At 47.5% G+C, this 26800-nt stretch overlaps 1 protein-coding gene across 14 annotated transcripts in view; it reads right to left on the bottom strand.

Annotated features, from left to right (window-relative positions):
- The window catches only part of LOC109885436 (protein MTSS 1-like), a 104114-nt gene that overhangs the window by 64367 nt on the left and 12947 nt on the right, over positions 1-26800 (bottom strand). For all 14 annotated transcript variants that reach the window (XM_031821654.1, XM_031821658.1, XM_031821656.1 and 11 more), the window contains exon 3: positions 24635-24708. In XM_031821654.1, the coding sequence (XP_031677514.1) occupies positions 24635-24708 (74 nt within the window). The remainder of the gene's footprint in view (positions 1-24634; positions 24709-26800) is intronic.

Below are 26800 nucleotides of genomic sequence, written 5' to 3'. Positions count from 1 at the left end.
AGAAAAAGAGAGAGAAGAGAAAAGAGAGGAGAGAGAAAAGAGAGAGAGAGAGAAGAGAGAGAGAGAAAGAAGAGAGAGAGAAAGACGAGAGAGAGAGAAAGAGAGAGAGAGAGAGAGAGAGAGAGAGATAGATTATTATCGTAAATCGGCCTGGTTTCTCCTTTGTGTATGTTCGGCCTATTAAACTGTTAATTGCTGGTCCCACTGGCCCTGGGGTTTCCTATAGTGAACAGATGAACAGAAGCATTGAGAGAACCAGGACAGGACAGGACAGGGCAGGACAGGACAGGGCAGGACAGGGCAGGACAGGGCCAGGGCCATGACAGGGCAGGACAGGGCAGGACAGGGCAGGACAGGCAGGGCAGGGCAGGCAGGGCAGGCCAGGACAGGCCAGGACAGGACAGGCCAGGACAGGCCAGGGCAGGGCAGGCCAGGACAGGGGCAGGCCAGGGCAGGGCAGGACAGGACAGGCCAGGCCAGGGCAGGGCAGGCCAGGACAGGCCAGGACAGGGCAGGACAGGGCAGGACAGGGCAGGACAGAACAGGGCAGGACAGTGCAGGGCAGGGCAGGTGTGTCCTGGCCTCGACCCTGTGTGTCCTGGCCTCTGCCCTGTGTGCCCTGGCCTCTGCCCTGTGTGCCCTGGCCTCGGCCCTGTGTGCCCTGGCCTCGGCCCTGTGTGCCCTGGCCTCGACCCTGTGTGCCCTGGCCTCGACCCTGTGTGCCCTGGCCTCGACCCTGTGTGCCCTGGCCTCGACCCTGTGTGCCCTGGCCTCGACCCTGTGTGCCCTGGCCTCTACCCTGTGTGCCCTGGCCTCTACCCTGTGTGCCCTGGCCTCTGCCCTGTGTGCCCTGGCCTCTGCCCTGTGTGCCCTGGCCTCTGCCCTGTGTGCCCTGGCCTCTGCCCTGGGTGTCCTGGCCTCTACCTGCTAGTGCTTCTTTCTGTTGCAGACCCTCTGTCTCTGACCATCTTGTCAAGACAGAGTAGATCATCTTGTCAAGACAGGTAGATCATCTTGTCAAGAGGTAGATCTCTGTCAAGACAGAGAGTAGATTATCTTGTCAAGACAGAGAGTAGATCATCTTGTCAAGACAGAGAGTAGATCATCTTGTCAAGACAGAGAGTAGATCATCTTGTCAAGACAGAGAGTAGATCATCTTGTCAAGACAGAGAGTAGATCATCTTGTCAAGACACAGAGTAGATCATCTTGTCAAGACACAGAGTAGATCATCTTGTCAAGACACAGAGTAGATCATCTTGTCAAGACACAGAGTAGATCATCTTGTCAAGACACAGAGTAGACCATCTTGTCAAGACACAGAGTAGACCATCTTGTCTCTGTCCTTAGATAGAAGTTGTCCTTGTTGTAGATTTGGGAATGAGAAAAACTCACCTCAGATGTTACTAGCCTAAGGGCTGTTCCTAAAGAACTGAGATGCACTTGGTTCCAATACCAGACCAAAACAAGCTTAACAACAACAGTGGAAGTATTGGCAGTACAATAATGCAGCCAGTAACGATGCTGCTAAACGAGATGTTACCGTCAACTGTTAGACTCCATAAACGTCTCTTTCAGAGTAGTCGGATCCTCGAGGCGGGGAAACGCTTTCCAATAACTACAAACAGATGCACGGAGAACACACTGTGGCTGCAGCCCAAATGGCACATTAGTCCCTTTATAGTGCACTACATTGGACCACTGCTCTGGTTAAAGTAGTGCCCTGTATAGGGAACAAGGTGCCATAGAAATAAGGGGTCATTTGGAACGCAGCCGGTGACTGTGGTGTAGAGGTCAGGGAGAAAGGAACAGCCGTCTCGCCTGCTAAATGAAAACAAGGTGATTTACCTTCCTTCACACCAACTAGTCAGTTGTTATAAAAAATCAAATGCCTGCAATGAAATAAGTTCTTCAGGCTTCAAGGTTCACTAACGGGCCCATTGGTCGCCTCATTACGATTTCAGAATTGGTCTTACGGTCCATGTGCACCATGAACTCTTGGGAACCCTGGTTGATCTGAGAACACGTTTAGAAGTAAGACGAGGTTTCTGACTCTGCGGCATAAAGAAAGAACAAAGAAACAAAGGTCAACAAACTTGCGGGTGAAATCTGAAACAATATTGCCTTGTTCTTCTTGTGGCTTTCCGGCAGACGAGACGCTTCTGAGTGTTCTGCTGCCACTCGCAGGTCAAAACTGGTTCCATATCCCAGAGACTTAGAGACTGTTTTGCCTTCAGCTGTGAAGCTGGCTTCCTGTCTGTGGTGCCAGTCGAGCTCAGCTGTGAGGCTGGCTTCCTGTCTGTGGTGCCAGTCGAGGTCCACTGTGAGGCTGGCTTCCTCTCTGTGGTGCCAGTCGAGGTCCACTGTGAGGCTGGCTTCCTGTCTGTGGAGCCAGCCGAGGTCCACTGTGAGGCTGGCTTCCTGTCTGTGGTGGTCATTCGAGGTCAGCTGTGAGGCTGGCTTCCTGTCTGTGGTGGCCAGTCGAGGTCCACTGTGAGCCTGGCTTCCTGTCTGTGGTGGCCAGTCGAGGTCCGCTGTGAGGCTGGCTTCCTGTCCGTGGAGCCAGTCGAGGTCCGCTGTGAGGCTGGCTTCCTGTCTGTGGTGCTAGTCGAGGTCCACTGTGAGGCTGGCTTCCTGTCTGTGGTGCTAGTCGAGGTCCACTGTGAGGCTGGCTTCCTGTCTGTGGTGCTAGTCGAGGTCCACTGTGAGGCTGGCTTCCTGTCTGTGGTGCTAGTCGAGGTCCACTGTGAGGCTGGCTTCCTGTCTGTGGTGCTAGTCAAGGTCAGATAAGGATAAACTAGGAAGCTACCAGAAGAACTGTGTGATCAGCGTTAGCCAGTTGTTTGATAAGAGAAGATTGAAGGCTACTTTTTCTAGGGTGGAGGTCATTCTCTATCAGCTTGATTACAGAGGAAAGCGACATAGAAACATTTATAAACTCATTATAAAAGGAGAGATATTAAAAGACAACAGTAACGTTTCCTCTTCATTAATTAAAAGCCATTGATTCATTTTTCTAGCATTTTATCAAGGGAAAACATTTGACAATGTTCTTGGTTTCCCTTCTCTGAAAAAACAAACATTGTATTGTCGGTTGTTTTCTGAGCTATGCTTTCTAGAACTGTAGAACTGTAGAACTTTCTAGAACTGGAACTGTAGAACTTTCTAGAACTGGAACTGTAGAACTATAGAACTTTCTAGAACTGGAACAGTAGAACTGTAGAACTTTCTAGAACTGGAACAGTAGAACTGTAGAACTTTCTAGAACTGTAGAACTGTAGGAACAAAGATGAATCTGTCACCAGCAACGAGGCCTCCAGCCTTCCAGCAGACTTCCTTCCTCCATGACGGACTGACTGGCCTGATGAAAATAGAACAGGAAAACCACAAGCATTGGAGAGAGGACGGAGCTAGCCGGAGCATTCGGGCCTTCCAACAGCGCACGCTCCTGTTCAGCCTAGACAACTAGCTGGACAATGTAGTCATACACATGAACCAACGGCCTGATTCACAGTCACTCAGCAACCACGGCTCGGACTGGTTGACATGGCTCAAAACAGACACAGTCTCTGTAATGATGAATCTCATGTACATACAGTAGACTGATTGAGCCTGGCGCCTTGCAGGCTTCCCTTACCAGGTGGACTGGGACTGAGGTAGAATGATACCGCTTGTCCATGACCCCCCCCCAGCTAACAACAAACATTCCTACCACTTTAGAGAATGTTCCTTTTAACCTGCTATGTCAATGCTCCTAACCTGCTATGTCAATGCTCCTAACCTGCTATGTCAATGCTCCTAACCTGCTATGTCAATGCTCCTAACCTGCTATGTCAATGCTCCTAACCTGCTATGTCAATGCTCCTAACCTGCTATGTCAATGCTCCTAACCTGCTATGTCAATGCTCCTAACCTGCTATGTTAATGCTCCTAACCTGCTATGTCAATGCTCCTAATCTGCTATGTCAATGCTCCTAACCTGCTATGTCAATGCTCCTAACCTGCTATGTCAATGCTCCTAACCTGCTATGTCATGCTCCTAACCTGCTATGTCAATGCTCCTAGCCTGCTATGTCAATGCTCCTAACCTGCTATGTCAATGCTCCTAACCTGCTATGTCAATGCTCCTAACCTGCTATGTTAATGCTCCTAACCTGCTATGTCAATGCTCCTAACCTGCTATGTCAATGCTCCTAACCTGCTATGTCAATGCTCCTAACCTGCTATGTCAATGCTCCTAACCTGCTATGTCAATGCTCCTAACCTGCTATGTCAATGCTCCTAACCTGCTATGTTAATGCTCCTAACCTGCTATGTCAATGCTCCTAACCTGCTATGTCAATGCTCCTAACCTGCTATGTCAATGCTCCTAACCTGCTATGTCAATGCTCCTAACCTGCTATGTCAATGCTCCTAACCTGCTATGCTAATGCTCCTAACCTGCTATGCTAATGCTCCTAACCTGCTATGCTAATGCTCCTAACCTGCTATGCTAATGCTCCTAACATGCTATGCTAATGCTCCTAACCTGCTATGTTAATGCTCCTAACCTGCTACGTCAATGCTCCTAACCTGCTATGCTAATGCTCCTAACCTGCTATGCTAATGCTCCTAACCTGCTATGCTAATGCTCCTAACCTGCTATGCTAATGCTCCTAACCTGCTATGCTAATGCTCCTAACCTGCTATGTCAATGCTCCTAACCTGCTATGCTAATGCTCCTAACCTGCTATGCTAATGCTCCTAACCTGCTATGTCAATGCTCCTAACCTGCTATGTTAATGCTCCTAACCTGCTACGTCAATGCTCCTAACCTGCTATGCTAATGCTCCTAACCTGCTATGCTAATGCTCCTAACCTGCTATGCTAATGGCTCCTAACCTGCTATGCTAATGCTCCTAACCTGCTATGCTAATGCTCCTAACCTGCTATGCTAATGCTCCTAACCTGCTATGCTAATGCTCCTAACCTGCTATGCTATGCTCCTAACCTGCTTATGTCAATGCTCCTAACCTGCTATGCTAATGCTCCTAACCTGCTATGCTAATGCTCCTAACCTGCTATGTCAATGCTCCTAACCTGCTATGTTAATGCTCCTAACCTGCTACGTCAATGCTCCTAACCCTGCTATGCTAATGCTTCCTAACCTGCTATGTTAATGCTCCTAACCTGCTACGTCAATGCTCCTAACCTGCTATGCTAATGCCTCCTAACCTGCTATGCCTAATGCTCCTAACCTGCTATGCTAATGCTCCTAACCTGCTATGCTAATGCTCCTAACCTGCTATGCTAATGCTCCTAACCTGCTATGCTAATGCTCCTAACCTGCTATGCTAATGCTCCTAACCTGCTATGCTAATGCTCCTAACCTGCTATGCTAATGCTCCTAACCTGCTATGCTAATGCTCCTAACCTGCTATGCTAATGCTCCTAACCTGCTATGCTAATGCTCCTAACATGCTATGGCTAATGCTCCTAACCTGCTATGCTAATGCTCCTAACATGCCTATGCTAATGCTCCTAACCTGCTATGCTAATGCTCCTAACCTGCTATGCTAATGCTCCTAACCTGCTATGCTAATGCTCCTAACCTGCTATGCTAATGCTCCTAACCTGCTATGCTAATGCTCCTAACCTGCTATGCTAATGCTCCTAACCTGCTATGCTAATGCTCCTAACCTGCTATGCTAATGCTCCTAACCTGCTATGCTAATGCTCCTAACCTGCTATGCTAATGCTCCTAACCTGCTATGCTAATGCTCCTAACCTGCTATGCTAATGCTCCTAACCTGCTATGCTAATGCTCCTAACCTGCTATGCTAATGCTCCTAACCTGCTATGCTAATGCTCCTAACCTGCTATGCTAATGCTCCTAACCTGCTATGCTAATGCTCCTAACCTGCTATGTCAATGCTCCTAACCTGCTATGCTAATGCTCCTAACCTGCTATGCTAATGCTCCTAACCTGAATCAAGGGGAATCAACCTACTCTCATATTCTAAACAATATATGTTAATTTCATTATTTTGGTAACAGTTACTGATCTCTGATCTCTGGTCGGACTTGAATGTTTGTACAAACTGTTTATCTGAGCCAAATGTGTACCGAAGTTACACAACAGTGGCTGGTGTTTAGTCCCGAACTGAAACCGAAGGTCACGATAAACGCTTATCGCCATTCATAAAACTTCTCTTTAAACTTCAGATCTTTCTCCCTCTGAGACTCCAATAAAAGATCCTGCATTTATATGATTTTGTTGGTGAAAAAGGCAACAGGTTTGTCAGACAAAATACATTTTGGTAGATAACACACCCAGTAAATCGCCAGTGTTTAATTTTCGTCTGGCAGTTTGAATGTCGTCTCCTGTGTTATGAGTTGCATGTTAACAGGTGAAGTGAATTAGTGAGACAGGTGAGACAGAGGCTCAGTTCAGTCTAATGTTGTTTACAGTAAACATGTCACTTGATACTTCAGACCAATCCTCCTCCTCCTCCTCTTCCTCTTCCTCTCTCCTAGGACCCTGAATCATTCTTCCTCCATCAGTCACTCAGACTCATCTCAACTGAATTTATTTTATTTTATTGTATTTGACCTTTTTTAACTTGGCAAGTCAGTTAAAGAACAAAATCTTATTTTCAATGACGGCATACTGGGGAACAGTGGGTTAACTGCCTTGTTCAGGGGCAAAACAACAGATCTTTACCTTGTCAGCTCAGGGATTCGATCTTGCAACCTTTTGGTTACTAGTCCAACGCTCTAACCACTAGGCCTCCCCCCTCTAACCACTAGGCTACCTGCCTCCTCCCTCTAACCACTAGGCTACCTGCCTCCTCCCTCTAACCACTAGGCTACCTGCCTCCCCCCTCTAACCACTAGGCTACCTGCCTCCTCCCTCTAACCACTAGGCTACCTGCCTCCTCCCTCTAACCACTAGGCTACCTGCCTCCTCCCTCTAACCACTAGGCTACCCGCCGTCCCTACACTCTAACCACTAGGCTACCCTGCCACCTCTACACTCTAACCACTAGGCTACCCGCCTCCCCCCTCTAACCACTAGGCTACCCGCCTCCCCCCTCTAACCACTAGGCTACCCGCCTCCCCCCTCTAACCACTAGGCTACCCGCCTCCCCCCTCTAACCACTAGGCTACCCGCCTCCCCCCTCTAACCACTAGGCTACCTGCCTCCCCCTCTAACCACTAGGCTACCCGCCGCCCCCCTCTAACCACTAGGCTACCTGCCTCCTCCCTCTAACCACTAGGCTACCTGCCTCCTCCCTCTAACCACTAGGCTACCTGCCTCCTCCCTCTAACCACTAGGCTACCTGCCTCCTCCCTCTAACCACTAGGCTACCTGCCTCCTCCCTCTAACCACTAGGCTACCTGCCTCCTCCCTCTAACCACTAGGCTACCCGCCGTCCCTACACTCTAACCACTAGGCTACCCTGCCACCTCTACACTCTAACCACTAGGCTACCCGCCTCCCCCCTCTAACCACTAGGCTACCCGCCTCCCCCCTCTAACCACTAGGCTACCCGCCTCCCCCCTCTAACCACTAGGCTACCCGCCTCCCCCCTCTAACCACTAGGCTACCCGCCTCCTCCCTCTAACCACTAGGCTACCCGCCGCCCCCTCTAACCACTAGGCTACCTGCCTCCCCCCTCTAATGCCAATAAATATATATACACACACACACAACACAGCAAAATCACGTTTTTGACTGTACTGGGCCTTTAACACAGGATTAAACACATTTCACGTCAGCTTGGCCAGTAGCTGCGGTCGTAAACTGAAGACGAGAATTGATCTTGCATTGCATTTGAGTTACAGAGATAAAGTGAGAAATGGCGATGCAAAGCAAAGACCGTGTAGTGGCTTCAATACATCTGAGGTGAGAGAGGAGCAGCTGGATCAGGTTATAAAACACAACAACCTCCACATCAGCAGATTCACAAATACTGATGGATCATTTTCAGAGACAGGGTGGAAAGATGCAGGTTCCTCCAGCCAGCCAGTCAGCCAGCCAGCCAGCCATCCAGTCAGCCAGCCAGCCAGTCAGCCAGCCATCCAGTCAGCCAGCCAGCCAGCCATCCAGTCAGCCAGCCATCCAGTCAGCCAGCCAGCCATCCAGTCAGCCAGCCAGCCAGTCAGCTAGTCAGCCAGCCAGTCAGCCAGCCAGCCAGCTAGTCAGCCAGTCAGCCAGCTAGTCAACCAGCCAGCCAGCCAGCCAGCTAGTCAGCCAGCCAGCCAGCCAGCCAGCCAGCTAGTCAGCCAGCAAATCAGCCAGCCAACCAGCCAGTCGGCCAGCCAGCCAGTCAGCCAGCCAGTCAGTCAGCCAGCCAGCCAGTCACTTAGCTAGCCAGCCATCCAACCAGCCAGCCAGTCAGATATGTGCAGCATCCAGCCATCCATCTTAACAGTCAACCATCCATCCAGCCAGTCAGCCATCCAGTCATCCATCCAGTCAGTCAGCCATCCATCCAGCCAGCCAGTCAGTCAGCCATCCATCCAGCCAGTCAGCCAGCCATCCAGCCAGTCATCCAGCCAGCCATCCATCCATCCAGCCAGTCATCCAGTCATCCAGTCATCCATCCAGCCAGTCATCCATCCAGCCAGTCAGCCAGCCATCCAGCCAGTCAGCCAGCCAGTCAGATATGTAACAGCAGCAGGCAGATCTGAGAGAGACAGACGTGTCCAGACTCATACAGAACTACTGAGGCACGGTGATAATCACACAGATATTTGTCTCGGGTCCTGCATGGCCTCTTGTCAACGCAACACACAGTACAACATGGTTATTTAAAACTCACAAACGTCATTATGTAGACCTGCGTATTTACTGAGGGGAGGGGAGGATTTCATGACAACAACATTAAGGATTACAAAGATAATAAAGGGAACTGAACTAATTTAAATATTCAGTGTAATTACAGGCTAATAATGTGAATTGAACTGAACTAATTTAAATATTCAGTGAAATTACAGGCTAATAAAGTGAATTGAACTGAACTAATTTAAATATTCAGTGAAATTACAGGCTAATAATGTCAATTGAACTGAACTAATTTAAATATTCAGTGAAATTACAGGCTAATAATGTGAATTGAACTGAACTAATTTAAATATTCAGTGAAATTACAGGCTAATAAAGTGAATTGAACTGAACTAATTTAAATATTCTGTGTAATTACAGGCTAATAATGTGAATTGAACTGAACTAATTTAAATAATCGGTGTAATTACAGGCTAATAATGTGAATTGAACTGAACTCATTTAAATATTCAGTGAAATTACAGGCTAATAAAGTGAATTGAACTGAACCAATTTAAATATTCAGTGAAATTACAGGCTAATAAAGTGAATTGAACTGAACTAATTTAAATATTCAGTGAAATTACAGGCTAATAAAGTGAATTGAAATAATTTAAATAATCGGTGAAATTACAGGCTAATAAAGTGAATTGAACTAAATTGAATGGGTGGGAGGACTTGTGACAGTAAATCCAAGTGCTCTACTGTGTTTCATTGTCAGCAACATATGTTTGTCCACAATGTCTCAGGCATCATTTACTATGACTGAAAACATCTCCTGGACATCAGAACAGTCACCACTGACCTCCAACTGGATCAACAGTTCTACGTCAACGAGTCGGCAGCTCAAGACATTCTGCTTACCCCTGGACCAGGTCCTGTTCCCCCGGGGACTTGAAAGAGGAAGCGGCAGGCGCAAGCGAGGCGAGCGTCATGACTAAACTACGCCAGCGAGCATGTTGGACCCGCCATTGCCTTGTGATTCGTTGGGTTCCGTTCCAGATTATCCTATCAACGAGACCTGAAAAACTGTAATATCCTTGTTGTGCCGTAACGAGGAAATGGATATACAATATGTATCGTCGAGACCAGACAGTAAGGCGAGACGGGGAAGAGTGTGTCTCTTTTTTTCGTGGCAGGTGATTTTAATGCAGGAAAACATTAAATATGTTTTACCTCACTTTTACCTGAATTTCCCCTGTGCAACTAGAGGCGACAAAACTCTAGATCACCTTCACTCCACACAGGCGCATACAACGAACTCTCCTTCACACTCCATTTGGCTAATCTGACCCTAACGCTAACCTCCTGATTCCTGCAAGCAAAAACTCAAAACAGGAAGTACCAATACAGATGTGGTCAGATGAAGCGGTTGCTAAGCTACAGGACTGCTCCTCTAGCACAGACTGGAACATGTTCCGGAACTCATCCGATAACATTGAGGAGTTTACCACAACGATGTCGTCCCCACATTGACCGTTCGTACATATCCCAACCAGAAGCAATGGATTACAGGCAACATCCGTACTGAGCTAAAGGCTAGAGCTGCCGCTTTCAAGGAGCGGGATATTAATCCGGACGCTTCTAAGAAATCCCGCTACGAGACCTCTGACGAGCCATCAAACAGACAAAGGGTCAATAAAGGACTAAGATGGAATCCTACTACACCGGCTATGACGCTCAACGGATGTGGCAGGGCAGTAAAACTATCACGGCTTCAGGGTGTGGTAAGCAGTAGCTGTGGGATGCTGCAGCGGCCTCGTTCCTCTCTCCCCAGTGTCCTGGCCTGGCCTCAGCCTCGTTCCTCTCTCCCCAGTGTCCTGGCCTGGCCTCAGCCTCGTTCCTCTCTCCCCAGTGTCCTGGCCTGGCCTCAGCCTCGTTCCTCTCTCCCCAGTGTCCTGGCCTGGCCTCAGCCTCGTTCCTCTCTCCCCAGTGTCCTGGCCTGGCCTCAGCCTCGTTCCTCTCTCCCCAGTGTCCTGGCCTGGCCTCAGCCTCGTTCCTCTCTCCCCAGTGTCCTGGCCTGGCCTCAGCCTCGTTCCTCTCTCCTCAGAGACCTGGCCTGAGCCTCGTTCCTCTCTCCCCAGTGTCCTGGCCTGGCCTCAGCCTCGTTCCTCTCTCCCCAGAGCCCTGGCCTCAGACTACATTAGAGACCTAGCTGGCTGGATCAGAGTGCTAGTGAAGGCTGGCTGGGTGGATAGCTGGCAGGGGATGGAACAGGGCCAATGGCATCATTAAGGGCTGTATGTTCTAACGGGCCTCTGCCTCGGCCCATCTAAATAGGGTCTCAAACTCTGCCTCCTAGTGCTCTTCCCTCCCTCCCTCCCTCTCCCCTTCTGCCCCCCCCCTCTCTCTCACAGTCCCCTATCGCTCTCTTCCTCTCCCACCCCCCTCTCTGTCTCCCTTTCTTTCCTCTATCTGTCTCCCTCTTTCTCTGCCTCTCCCTCTCTATGTCTCCATCTCTGTCCCCTATCTCTCTGTCTCCCTCTTTCTCTGCCTCTCTCTCTCTATGTCTCCATCTCTGTCCCCTATCTCTCTGTCTCCCTCTTTCTCTGCCTCTCTCTCTCTACGTCTCCATCTCTGTCCCCTCTCTCTCTCTGTCTCCCTCTTTTTCTGCCTCTCTCTCTCTATGTCTCCATCTCTGTCCCCTATCTCTCTGTCTCCCTCTTTCTCTGCCTCTCTCTCTCTATGTCTCCATCTCTGTCCCCTATCTCTCTGTCTCCCTCTTTCTCTGCCTCTCTCTCTCTATGTCTCCATCTCTGTCCCCTATCTCTCTGTCTCCCTCTTTCTCTGCCTCTCTCTCTCTCTATGTCTCCATCTCTGTCCCCTATCTCTCTCTGTCTCCCTCTTTCTCTGCCTCTCTCTCTCTCTGTCTCCATCTCTGTCCCCTATCTCTCTGTCTCCCTCTTTCTCTGCCTCTCTCTCTCTATGTCTCCATCTCTGTCCCCTATCTCTCTGTCTCCCTCTTTCTCTGCCTCTCTCTCTCTCCACTTCAAAGCCCATGACATTATCCCTGTCCTGCTTGTCGGGCGGGCCCAGGCCACCACAGCCAGATGAACTCCCTCAATTGGCATTAAGGGAGGAGTGAATAGACTGAACTGGGCACGCTCACAAAAGGCCTCACTGTTATCGTTTAGTACAGTACAGTAGGCTCAATGCTCTGAAGCTCTGGATTCACATACAATGACATGACACATAGAAAAGTCAGAGGCGGCTATTTATACAGCCTGCAGTCTATTGAGCCTCTTCCTTACAGGGAACCATTCTATAGTCAGGGAAAATATGGTCTGAGAGAGCAGCAATCACTAGCTCTATCTATATTAATGGAAAATGGATCAGCTTCTCTGATCTCTCCCTACCCAGAGGGATCAGCCTCTCAGAACCCTACCCAGAGGAGAGATCAGCCTCTCAGAACCCTACCGAGAGGAGAGATCAGCCTCTCAGAACCCTACCCAGAGGAGAGATCAGCCTCTCAGAAATCTACCGAGGAGGGATCAGCGTCTCAGAACCCTACCCAGAGGAGAGATCAGCGTCTCAGAACCCTACCCAGAGGAGAGATCAGCATCTCAGAACCCTACCCAGAGGAGAGATCAGCGTCTCAGAACCCTACCCAGAGGAGAGATCAGCCTCTCAGAACCCTACCCAGAGGAGAGATCAGCGTCTCAGAACCCTACCAAGAGGAGAGATCAGCCTCTCAGAAATCTACCGAGAGGAGGGATCAGCCTCTCAGAACCCTACCCAGAGGAGGGATCAGCCTCTCAGAACCCTACCCAGAGGAGGGATCGGCGTCTTAGAACCCTACCCAGAGGAGAGATCAGCCTCTCAGAACCCTACCCAGAGGAGAGATCAGCCTCTCAGAACCCTACCCAGAGGAGAGATCAGCGTCTCAGAACCCTACCAAGAGGAGAGATCAGCCTCTCAGAACTCTACCGAGAGGAGGGATCAGCCTCTCAGAACCCTACCCAGAGGAGATATCAGCGTCTCAGAACCCTACCCAGAGGAGGGATCAGCCTCTCAGAACCCTACCCAGAGGAGGGATCAGCCTCTCAGAACCCTACCGAGAAGAGAGATCAGCCTCTCAGAACCCTACCCAGAGGAGAGATCAGCCTCTCGGAACCCTACCGAGAAGAGAGATCAGCCTCTCAGAACCCTACCAAGAGGAGGGAGAATTTTCCAGCATGCCTCTCTCCATGATCTCCAGGAGATGTGCTCTCTGCTCTGTCCATATCCCGGAGGCTTCTCTTTGTTTTCTCTTTGAGAAAGGGGATAAAGTTCAGTAGAGTACTTTAGAGATACTAAAAAGGATAGAGTTCAGTAGAGTACTTTAGAGATACTAAAGGGGATAGAGTTCAGTAGAGTACTTTATAGATACTAAATGGGATATAGTTCAGTAGAGTACTTTATAGATACTAAAAGGGATAGAGTTCAGTAGAGTACTTTATAGATACTAAAAGGGGTAGAGTTCAGTAGAGTACTTTATAGATACTAAATGGGATATAGTTCAGTAGAGTACTTTATAGATACTAAAAGGGATAGAGTTCAGTAGAGTACTTTATAGATACTAAATGGGATAGAGTTCAGTAGAGTACTTTATGGATACTAAAGGGATAGAGTTCAGTAGAGTACTTTATAGATACTAAAAGGGATAGAGTTCAGTAGAGTACTTTATAGATACTAAATGGGATATAGTTCAGTAGAGTACTTTATAGATACTAAAAGGGATAGAGTTCAGTAGAGTACTTTATAGATACTAAATGGGATATAGTTCAGTAGAGTACTTTATAGATACTAAAAGGGATAGAGTTCAGTAGAGTACTTTATAGATACTAAAAGGGATAGAGTTCAGTAGAGTACTTTATAGATACTAAATGGGATATAGTTCAGTAGAGTACTTTATAGATACTAAAAGGGATAGAGTTCAGTAGAGTACTTTATAGATACTAAAAGGGGTAGAGTTCAGTAGAGTACTTTATAGATACTAAAAGGGATAGAGTTCAGTAGAGTACTGTATGGATACTAAAGGGGTAGAGTTCAGTAGAGTACTTTATAGATACTAAAAGGGATAGAGTTCAGTAGAGTACTGTATGGATACTAAAGGGGTAGAGTTCAGTAGAGTACTGTATGGATACTAAAAGGGATAGAGTTCAGTAGAGTACTGTATGGATACTAAAGGGGTAGAGTTCAGTAGAGTACTGTATGGATACTAAAACTATTCAAGAAAATCAAATACCGCTTTAGCAACTGTATTAGGCAAAAACAACTGAAGTTAAATAATGCTGTTAGAAAAATGACAAAAGGTTAAGTGTCTTACACAAAGGTATATTTTCAAAATGTCTTCCCTGTAAAACGCAGGCCACTCCTGGATTTACACAACGCAAGTGTTAACAAGTGTCATCCCTTATTAATCACATCTGTGAACATCCAATTTAACAGTTAACAAATGGATTGTAAACCATCTCATTCAAGGGAAACAGCCCAGAACTCTTCTAACTAAAGGTAAAGTGGGATAGTTGAAAAGGCTGATGGACTTGGAGAACAGAAGAGAGAGAGTGAAAACCCTGGCTGGATATCAAGGTGGTGAGTGACTGGATGAAGGTGAAGAAACACAAATAGCAGAGGATTCTACTAACATTATAAAACTGTGACTCACACACAGCAGCTGACACGGCCAAAGCAAACAGAAGAGTTCCACTCCTGCCGTCGCAGAGCCTCTTATTTCATCATTCAACATACAGTCCACCTCCTCTACCATGTGACAGGGTTTCAACTAGACAGTCCACATCCTCTACCATGTGACAGGGTTTCAACTAGACAGTCCACCTCCTCTACCATGTGACAGGGTTTCAACTAGACAGTCCACCTCCTCTACCATGTGACAGGGTTTCAACTAGACAGTCCACCTCCTCTACCATGTGACAGGGTTTCAACTAGACAGTCCACCTCCTCTACCATGTGACAGGGTTTCAACTAGACAGTCCACCTCCTCTACCATGTGACAGGGTTTAAACTAGACAGTCCACCTCCTCTACCATGTGACAGGGTTTCAACTAGACAGTCCACCTCCTCTACCATGTGACAGGGTTTCAACATACAGTCCACCTCCTCTACCATGTGACAGGGTTTCAACTAGACAGTCCACCTCCTCTACCATGTGACAGGGTTTCAACATACAGTCCACCTCCTCTACCATGTGACAGGGTTTCAACTAGACAGTCCACCTCCTCTACCATGTGACAGAGTTTCAACTAGACAGTCCACCTCCTCTACCATGTGACAGGGTTTCAACTAGACAGTCCACCTCCTCTACCATGTGACAGGGTTTCAACATATAGTCCACCTCCTCTACCATGTGACAGGGTTTAAACTAGACAGTCCACCTCCTCTACCATGTGACAGGGTTTAAACTAGACAGTCCACCTCCTCTACCACGTGACAGGGTTTAAACTAGACAGTCCACCTCCTCTACCATGTGACAGGGTTTAAACTAGACAGTCCACCTCCTCTACCATGTGACAGGGTTTAAACTAGACAGTCCACCTCCTCTACAATGTGACAGGGTTTAAACTAGACAGTCCACCTCCTCTACCACGTGACAGGGTTTAAACTAGACAGTCCACCTCCTCTACCATGTGACAGGGTTTCAACTAGACAGTCCACCTCCTCTACCATGTGACAGGGTTTCAACTAGACAGTCCACCTCCTCTACCATGTGACAGGGTTTCAACATACAGTCCACCTCCTCTACCATGTGACAGGGTTTAAACTAGACAGTCCACCTCCTCTACCATGTGACAGGGTTTCAACTAGACAGTCCACCTCCTCTACCATGTGACAGGGTTTAAACTAGACAGTCCACCTCCTCTACCATGTGACAGGGTTTCAACTAGACAGTCCACCTCCTCTACCATGTGACAGGGTTTCAACTAGACAGTCCACCTCCTCTACCATGTGACAGGGTTTCAACTAGACAGTCCACCTCCTCTACCACGTGACAGGGTTTAAACTAGACAGTCCACCTCCTCTACCACGTGACAGGGTTTAAACTAGACAGTCCACCTCCTCTACCATGTGACAGGGTTTAAACTAGACAGTCCACCTCCTCTACCATGTGACAGGGTTTAAACTAGACAGTCCACCTCCTCTACCATGTGACAGGGTTTCAACTAGACAGTCCACCTCCTCTACCATGTGACAGGGTTTCAACTAGACAGTCCACCTCCTCTACCATGTGACAGGGTTTCAACTAGACAGTCCACCTCTTCTACCACGTGGCCGGGTTTCAACTCTCTGTTGACAGGATGTGACTCATCTTTGCTCATGCTATGAAGCTGTGAAAACAGTGTGGGTTTGGAAAACATTGTGAGTCTTAAAGGTGGGAGTTAAACCTAGAATATTGCTTTGGGAAACAACACAAACCCTTGCAGTGATAAAGAGAGATAAACACTCCCTTTAAAGAGGAGCCAGTTGAGAGAAAAGTAAACTACATTTGAATGTCTTTTTCAGACTACTAAACAACCCCTTATACTTATACGTACGCCTGAACAGAACAACACAACAGAAGAGAACAGATCAGAACAGAAGAGAACAGAAGATAACAGAAGAGAACAGAACATAACAGAAGAGAACAGAACATAACAGAACAGAATATAACAGATCGGAACACAACACAACAGAAGAGAACAGATCAGAACAGAAGAGAACAGAACATAACAGAACAGAATATAACAGATCAGAACACAACACAACAGAAGAGAACAGAACATAACAGAACAGAATATAACAGATCAGAACACAACACAACAGAAGAGAACAGAACATAACAGATCAGAACACAACACAACAGAAGAGAACAGATCAGAACAGAAGAGAACAGAACACAACAGAACAGAACAGAACAGATCAGAACAGAACACAACAGAAGAGAACAGATCAGAACAGAACACAACACAACAGAAGAGAACAGATCAGGACTGAACACAACAGAACAGAAGACAACAGATCAGAACACAACACAACAGAAGAGAACAGATCAGAACAGAACAGAAGACAACAGATCAGAACACAACACAACAGAAGAGAACAGAACAGAAGACAACAGATCAGAACACAACACAACAGAAGAGAACAGAACATAACAGAAGACAACAGATCAGAACACAACACAACAGAAGAGAACAGAACATAACAGAATATAACAGATCAGAACACAACAGAAGACAACAGAACAGAAGACAACGGAACAGAACACCTGTCCTCAGGTAAACCCTCTGACTGATCCAATCAAAGCCGGAGTGTTACTGTACCCATACTGTCCATGAAAGGTGACTACAATAAACCTTGGCAGATTAAACACAGTAATACTTGAATGCACACGGTTGTTCTTTGTGAGGATCGTTTAATTGACATTCTTATTACTTCAGGAGGCTCTGAGTCGGAAAACTGTGTCGACTTTGCATTCTTGGGGAAATAAAAATGTTGACAACAAATGTCTTTTTTCAATCTAGCCTTTACTTCCCGTAGTTTAAACCTCTCCAAATAAGATGATAACAGGTGTAGGCCTATATACTCTATATCTAACCTCAACACCCTCATTTCATATTAAACTATATTTTAATGAGTTTATGAGGTCACATTCCTGTCTCAATAAAGTATCTTGTCAAATCTGAACGAACATCAATATGGGACTAATATTGACGTACTGCAAGCCCACAACATGAAGACTGTCTCTCATCTGCAGTCGTCTGTCACCAGTCCAAGTCTGGGAGGAAATAGATGAAATTATAAGATCATTCAAAAAAAAAAAAAAATTGAAAAAACTTTATTGATGTCTTTAATTCGTGCCAAACATCGTGTGAGGCGAAACAACGCCGAAAGCATTTGATGAGTGTAAAGCAGGTATGTACAGGTTATAACGACACTGGGAAACTCACTTCCTTCTCTGATTTACAGGGTATTGTTATGGGTATACTGTTGTAGTTAAGTGTGTATTTAAAAAAATATTTATCCGTTATTTTACCAGGTAAGTTGACTGAGAACACATTCGCATTTACAACAACGACCTGGGGAATAGTTACAGGGGAGAGGAGGGGGGATGAATGAGCCAATTGTAAACTGGGGATTATTAGGTGACCGTGATGGTTTGAGGGTCAGATTGGGAATTTAGCCAGGACACCGGGGTTAACACCCCTACGATAAGTGCCATGGGCTCTTTAATGACCTCAGAGAGTCAGGACACCAGTTTAACATCCCTGCCGAAAGACAGCACCCTACACAGGGCAGTGTCCCCAATCACCGCCCTGGGGTATTGGGATATTTTTTTTAGACCAGAGGAAAGAGTGTCTCCTACTAGCCCTCCAACACCACTTCCAACAGCATCTAGTCTCCCATCCAGGGACTGACCAGGACCAACCCTGCTTAGCTTCAGAAGCAAGCCAGCAGTGGTATGCAGGGTGGTATGCTGCAGGGTGGTATGCTGCAGGGTGGTATACTGCAGGGTGGTATGCTGCAGGGTGGTATGCTGCAGGGTGGTATGCTGCAGGGTGGTATGCTGCAGGGTGGTATACTGCAGGGTGGTATGCTGCAGGGTGGTATACTGCAGGGTGGTATGCTGCAGGGTGGTATACTGCAGGGTGGTATACTGCAGGGTGGTATACTGCAGGGTGGTATGCAGGGTGGTATACTGCAGGGTGGTATGCTGCAGGGTGGTATGCAGGGTGGTATGCTGCAGGGTGGTATGCTGCAGGGTGGTATGCAGCAGGGTGGTATGCAGCAGGGTGGTATGCTGCAGGGTGGTATGCAGGGTGGTATGCTGCAGGGTGGTATGCTGCAGGGTGGTATACTGCAGGGTGGTATGCTGCAGGGTGGTATGCTGCAGGGTGGTATACTGCAGGGTGGTATGCTGCAGGGTGGTATACTGCAGGGTGGTATACTGCTGGGTGGTATGCTGCAGGGTGGTATGCTGCAGGGTGGTATGCAGTAGGGTGGTATGCTGCAGGGTGGTATGCTGCAGGGTGGTATGCTGCAGGGCGGTATGCTGCAGGGTGGTATGCAGCAGGGTGGTATGCAGCAGGGTGGTATGCTACAGGGTGGTATGCTGCAGGGTGGTATGCAGCAGGGTGGTATGCTGCAGGGTGGTATGCAGGGTGGTATGCAGGGTGGAATGCTGCTGGGTGGTATGCTGCAAGGTGGTATGCAGGGTGGAATGCTGGGTGGTATGCTGCAGGGTGGTATGCTGCAGGGTGGTATGCTGGGTGGTATGCTGCAGGGTGGTATGCTGCAGGGTGGTATGCAGTAGGGTGGTATGCTGCAGGGTGGTATGCTGCAGGGTGGTATGCTGCAGGGCGGTATGCTGCAGGGTGGTATGCAGCAGGGTGGTATGCAGCAGGGTGGTATACTGCAGGGTGGTATACTGCAGGGTGGTATGCAGCAGGGTGGTATGCTGCAGGGTGGTATGCAGGGTGGTATGCAGGGTGGAATGCTGCTGGGTGGTATGCAGTAGGGTGGTATGCTGCAGGGTGGTATGCTGCAGGGTGGTATGCTGCAGGGCGGTATGCTGCAGGGTGGTATGCAGCAGGGTGGTATGCAGCAGGGTGGTATGCTACAGGGTGGTATGCTGCAGGGTGGTATGCAGCAGGGTGGTATGCTGCAGGGTGGTATGCAGGGTGGTATGCAGGGTGGAATGCTGCTGGGTGGTATGCTGCAAGGTGGTATGCAGGGTGGAATGCTGGGTGGTATGCTGCAGGGTGGTATGCTGCAGGGTGGTATGCTGGGTGGTATGCTGCAGGGTGGTATGCAGGGTGGTATGCTGCAGGGTGGTATGCTGCAGGGTGGTATACTGCAGGGTGGTATGCAGGGTGGTATGCTGCAGGGTGGTATACTGCAGGGTGGTATGCTGCAGGGTGGTATACTGCAGGGTGGTATACTGCTGGGTGGTATGCTGCAGGGTGGTATGCTGCAGGGTGGTATGCAGTAGGGTGGTATGCTGCAGGGTGGTATGCTGCAGGGTGGTATGCTGCAGGGTGGTATGCTGCTGGGCGGTATGCTGCAGGGTGGTATGCAGCAGGGTGGTATGCAGGGTGGTATGCTACAGGGTGGTATGCTGCAGGGTGGTATGCAGCAGGGTGGTATGCTGCAGGGTGGTATGCAGGGTGGTATGCAGGGTGGTATGCAGGGTGGAATGCTGCTGGGTGGTATGCTGCAGGGTGGTATGCTGCAGGGTGGTATGCAGGGTGGAATGCTGGGTGGTATGCTGCAGGGTGGTATGCTGCAGGGTGGTATGCTGGGTGGTATGCTGCAGGGTGGTATGCAGGGTGGTATGCTGCAGGGTGGTATGCTGGGTGGTATGCTGCAGGGTGGTATGCAGGGTGGTATGCTGGGTGGTATGCTGCAGGGTGGTATGCTGCAGGGTGGTATGCTGCTGGCATTGATTGTAGTATTATTGTAGTGTAGACAGGCTACACTCTACGGACACAATTGACGGTAGTGAACTGAAGGCCTGAGGGGAAAGCCAATGGTAGGCCAGTAGATACGTAGTTGGAACGTTATAAATAAATAACACTGGGGTTATACAGTACATACAGTCTATGTCCTACTACTCAGACCTGGAGGGCCTAACCTTCATAAATACTGATAGTTGCCATGGAGACAGCTCGTATTACACTCTCTAACTGACTCTACTAATATAACCCAGTGATACCTCTCTGACTCTACTACTATAACCTAGTGATACCTCTCTGACTCTACTACTATAACCTAGTGTTATCTCTCTGACTCTACTACTATAACCTAGTGTTATCTCTCTGACTCTACTACTATAACCTAGTGTTCTCTCTCTGACTCTACTACTATAACCTAGTGTTATCTCTGACTCTACTACTATAACCCAGTGATACCTCTCTGACTCTACTACTATAACCTAGTGATACCTCTCTGACTCTACTACTATAACCTAGTGATACCTCTCTGACTCTACTACTATAACCCAGTGATACCTCTCTGACTCTACTACTATAACCTAGTGATACCTCTCTGACTCTACTACTATAACCTAGTGATACCTCTCTGACTCTACTACTATAACCCAGTGATACCTCTCTGACTCTACTACTATAACCTAGTGATACCTCTCTGACTCTACTACTATAACCTAGTGATACCTCTCTGACTCTACTACTATAACCTAGTGATACCTCTCTGACTCTACTACTATAACCTAGTGATACCTCTCTCTCTACTACCATAACCTAGTGTTATCTCTCTGACTGGGGCTCCTCTGCTCTGATACTCCTGCATCATCAGTCATCATAAAACTCTAGTACTGCTTCTGTCCTTAAACCAGCCAGAGTGGCTACAGGAAAATACTGTGTGTGTGTGTGTGTGTGTGTGTGTGTGTGTGTGTGTGTGTGTGTGTGTGTGTGTGTGTGTGTGTGTGTGTCTGGTCCTACGGTGCCTGACGAATGTGTGTGTCGCTGAGCTCCTATTAATAGCCCTGTGTACAGCTGGAAGTGTCAGGCTGCCGGGATGAGAATGGATTTTCTACAGCCAGCATCTCTTTATACAGCCAGCATCTCCTTCTACAGCCAGCAGCTCTTTCTACAGCCAGCAACTCCTTCTACAGCCAGCATCTCTTTATACAGCCAGCATCTCCTTCTACAGCCAGCAACTCCTTCTACAGCCAGCATCTCCTTCTACAGCCAGCAGCTCTTTATACAGCCAGCAACTCCTTCTACAGCAAGCAACTCCTTCTACAGCCAGCATCTCCTTCTACAGCCAGCAGCTCTTTATACAGCCAGCAACTCCTTCTACAGCAAGCAACTCCTTCTACAGCCAGCATCTCCTTCTACAGCCAGCAGCTCTTTATACAGCCAGCAACTCCTTCTACAGCAAGCAACTCCTTCTACAGCCAGCATCTCCTTCTACAGCCAGCAACTCTTTCTACAGCCAGCAACTCTTTCTACAGCCAGCAACTCTTTCTACAGCCAGCAACTCCTTCTACAGCCAGCAACTCCTTCTACAGCCAGCAACTCCTTCTACAGCCAGCATCTCCTTCTACAGCCAGCAGCTCCTTCTACAGCCAGCAGCTCTTTATACAGCCAGCAACTCCTTCTACAGCAAGCAACTCCTTCTACAGCCAGCATCTCCTTCTACAGCCAGCAGCTCTTTATACAGCCAGCAACTCCTTCTACAGCAAGCATCTCCTTCTACAGCCAGCAGCTCTTTATACAGCCAGCAACTCCTTCTACAGCAAGCAACTCCTTCTACAGCCAGCATCTCCTTCTACAGCCAGCAACTCTTTCTACAGCCAGCAACTCTTTCTACATCCAGCAACTCTTTCTACATCCAGCAGCTCTTTATACAGCCAGCAACTCTTTCTACATCCAGCATCTCTTTCTACAGCCAGCATCTCCTTCTACAGCCAGCATCTCCTTCTACAGCCAGCAACTCTTTCTACAGCCAGCAACTCTTTCTACAGCCAGCAACTCTTTCTACATCCAGCAACTCTTTCTACCTCCAGCATCTCCTTATACAGCCAGCAGCTCTTTCTACACACTTACACATACTTATACACACGCACAAGCACACATACACACACACACACACTGAAGCTGGTAGGGTGGGTTCGATACGATATTATCACAATACTTAGTTGCAAATACAATATGTATTACAATTCTCACGATTCTCGAATATGTATTACGATTCTCACGATTCTCGAATATGTATTACGATTCTCATGATTCTCGAATATGTATTACGATTCTCACGATTCTCGAATATGTATTACGATTCTCACGATTCTCGAATATGTATTACGATTCTCACGATTCTCGAATATGTATTACGATTCTCACGATTCTCGAATATGTATTACGATTCTCACGATTCTCGAATATGTATTACGATTCTCACGATTCTCGAATATGTATTACGATTCAATACTGTGATTTTATTGCGATTAGATTTGATTCCAAAAACATATTGCTCAACAATACATCTGCTGCAGAGGGACAAGAGAGAGACATGAGAAAACAAGTTCTGATCAGTCATAGAAATAAACTATTTGTCTCCCTGTTTAAAAAGAAGATGGAGAACTAGCCATGAAGGATAAATACTGGAGTTTTGGTGCAGGTACAGACAACTAGCTATGAAGGATAAATACTGGAGTTTTGGTGCAGGTAAAGACAACTAGCTATGAAGGATAAATACTGGAGTTTTGGTGCAGGTACAGACAACTAGCTATGAAGGATAAATACTGGAGTTTTGGTGCAGGTAAAGACAACTAGCTATGAAGGATAAATACTGGAGTTTTGGTGCAGGTACAGACAACTAGCTATGAAGGATAAATACTGGAGTTTTGGTGCAGGTACAGACAACTAGCTATGAAGGATAAATACTGGAGTTTTGGTGCAGGTACAGACAACTAGCTATGAAGGATAAATACTGGAGTTTTGGTGCAGGTACAGACAACTAATAATAATAATAATGCGATATTATCAAAACGATACAATGTATCGTAAAATTGTTTATCCCGACGTGGCTGTATCGATTATCTTCCCCCATCACTAGTTCCCTGTGTGAGGAAGTGTAGCCTACTGATGCCAGATGTGGTGTGTGTGTGTGTGTGTGTGTGTGTGTGTGTGTGTGTGTGTGTGTGTGTGTGTGTGTGTGTGTGTGTGAGAGATCAGTGGCAGGCAGGGCGGAGAGGGCCGTGTGGGCAGAGAGAGGGCGGTGTCACGGCTTCAAACAGCAGCCTGAGGGATTTACTACCCACAGGATCAACCACCTGATCCCTTCATATTCCCCACCCCTGTTCAACCCCCTTAAAACAACATGGCCGCCACTACCCCAGCAGGCAGGGCCGGGGCCCAAATCATTCAGGCAGGCTGCTCAAGAAACCATTAGACATAGTACTGCAAGGAGTCAAGAATCACTGTGTGATCACTGAGGATGTTGATAGGTTAACACTAGTCTTTCTATAATCTTTACTCTGAGGACCTGAAACATTCCACAGCCAACTACCCCCCCCCCCCCCCCCATTCAACACAAAGGCAAAAGCCCTCTGAAGACCAGGGGTTATGGGGTTATGCCCCTTCCCCTGTCAGCCAGTGAGCTCAGGTGCTTGGCTAAAGTGGTGGAACTCCCAGGGTTTTAAAACAGAATGACCCCCGAACCAATAGGGAATGGGATCAAGACGAAAATGACCGCGTTGTAGTGCAGTGGGCTAACTATAGCCTAATAATTACCACATGTTGTAGTGTAGTGGGCTAACTATAGTCTAATACTTACCACATGTTGTAGTGTAGTGGGCTAAGTATAGTCTAATAATTACCACATGTTGTAGTGGGCTAACTATAGCCTAATAATTACCACATGTTGTAGTGGGCTAACTATAGCCTAATAATTACCACATGTTGTAGTGGGCTAACTATAGCCTAATAATTACCACATGTTGTAGTGGGCTAACTATAGTCTAATAATTACCACATGTTGTAGTGGGCTAACTATAGCCTAATAATTACCACATGTTGTAGTGGGCTAACTATAGCCTAATAATTACCACATGTTGTAGTGGGCTAACTATAGCCTAATAATTACCACATGTTGTAGTGGGCTAACTATAGCCTAATAAATCCACCTCAGCCAGGATGTTCAACTTCACACAGGATTCCATCACAGAACGTTCAGCATGAACAACAGGACAACAGAACAGTAGAACAGACTTCCTAATTCCGCCGATTCTTCTCCCATTGTCTATGGGGCTGGACAGGGACATGGTCTTACCTCCTGCACCTCATCCCCCCCCTCACCCCTGGACGGGGACATGGTCCTACCTCGTGTGTTGGTGGCCAGGTCAGCCACTTTCTGAAAGGCATCCAGGAACGCTGCAGCTGCAACCACGGTCGCCCTGGAAACAGAAACAGAACCCAGCTGGTCACGTTTTGGCTCTTAACTGAAGTGAACACACATGTACCGACCAACCGACCGGGCACATGATTAGCCATGGGTAGCGTCCCAAACAGCGCCCTTATTCCCTATGGTGCAGTACGATACAAAAGTAGTTCCCTTTCAGGGAATTTGGGAAGCAAATACTGTTGGGCCTGGTTGAAGCCTTGAGCCATCTCTATCTGAGATCTACTGTTGGGCCTGGTTGAAGCCTTGAGTTATCTCTATCTGAGATCTACTGTTGGGCCTGGTTGAAGCCTTGAGTTATCTCTATCTGAGATCTACTGTTGGGCCTGGTTGAAGCCTTGAGCCATCTCTATCTGAGATCTACTGTTGGGCCTGGTTGAAGCCTTGAGCCATCTCTATCTGAGATCTACTGTTGGGCCTGGTTGAAGCCTTGAGTTATCTCTATCTGAGATCTACTGTTGGGCCTGGTTGAAGCCTTGAGTCATCTCTATCTGAGATCTACTGTTGGGCCTGGTTGAAGCCTTGAGTTATCTCTATCTGAGATCTACTGTTGGGCCTGGTTGAAGCCTTTAGCCATCTCTATCTGAGATCTACTGTTGGGCCTGATTGAAGCCTTGAGTTATCTCTATCTGAGATCTACTGTTGGGCCTGGTTGAAGCCTTGAGCTATCTCTATCTGAGATCTACTGTTGGGCCTGGTTGAAGCTGTTAGCTATCTCTATCTGAGATCTACTGTTGGGCCTGGTTGAAGCCTTGAGCTATCTCTATCTGAGATCTACTGTTGGGCCTGGTTGAAGCCGTTAGCTATCTCTATCTGAGATCTACTGTTGTTTCAAGGGAAATGGCCAGGGGCTGCTAGTTATTATAGCGTTATTAGGCCTATACTGTTAGCTGACGTTCATTCACAACAAGACAATAAGAATGTGTTTCCTCTCCGTCTGTCTGGCCACGAGCCTCACTTTAACATCTCTGTTAATGACCCTTAATGACCGTGATAACAGGCAGAGACAGGGTCTACAGCGTTCAGCTTTTCATCACAGTAGAACTATAAGTCTGAATGGCGAGGCTGTTGAAATGTTTGGAATGTCTTGTCTGGCTGCAGTGTGCGGAAAGGAGCCGTCTGAAATCTAGGTAGCTCATCAGAGTCCCTGTTCTTTGACTGCTGAGGTACGTCACGTGATTCAGATCTCAGGGTCAGTGCTAGTCAGACCTAGGCAGGGCTGTTAACGAGTCGTCTTGGATATCAGCAGTAGTTTCTCTGTGACGCACACACACACACACACACACACGATTGTTAACTGGTCTTGGATTACATCTACATGGGATGGGAGTACTATCAGTCTCCAGGCTATGTGACGCAAACAAAGCCAGAAACCGTGTACTATGCAAACACACTTACACACGAACACACCTCTGGAACACTGAGAACAATGCCAGTAGTCATGGTGACTGTAGTTGACGTAGATTTGTAAACACATGTGTCTGTCAGACCAGTAAAGCATGCCTAGAGCTTAGCTGATGATAACAGTGACAGTAGGTGACGGAGATCTGTAAAACACTGGTTTCTGCGTGTCATCTTAGCGTGCCGAGGACTTACGCAGCTCTGCTTGGTCATAAAACATAAGTTCAAGTACAATGGTGTTCTAAATGGCAACTGATCCCCTACATTAAGTCCACTTGTTTTGACCAGGGCCCCACACTAGATCAGTGTGGTTGGACAACATAGTCTACACAGAGGCCATGGAGAAGTGGCCATATTGACTGTCCTGTTACAGAATGTACGGGCCAAATGTCAACCTCTTTCCTACAGATGTAGTCGGAAGTTTACATACACCTTAGCCAAATACATTTAAACTCAGTTTTTTCACAATTCCTGACATTTAATCCTTGAAAACATTCCCTGTCTTAGGTCCGTTAGGATCACCACTTTATTTTAAGAATGTGAAATGTCAGAATAATAGTAGAGAGAACGATTTATTTCAGCTTTAATTTTTTTCATCACATTCCCAGTGGGTCAGAAGTTTACATGCACCAGCTCTGTCAGGAGTGTAACTGAGTCAGGTTTGTAGACCTCCTTGCTCGCACACG

Source organism: Oncorhynchus kisutch, unplaced genomic scaffold (genome assembly GCF_002021735.2).
Source record: "Oncorhynchus kisutch isolate 150728-3 unplaced genomic scaffold, Okis_V2 scaffold4006, whole genome shotgun sequence".
In the NCBI taxonomy this organism is placed as follows: Eukaryota; Metazoa; Chordata; class Actinopteri; order Salmoniformes; family Salmonidae; genus Oncorhynchus; species Oncorhynchus kisutch.
This window is presented reverse-complemented; position numbering and strand designations above follow the sequence as displayed.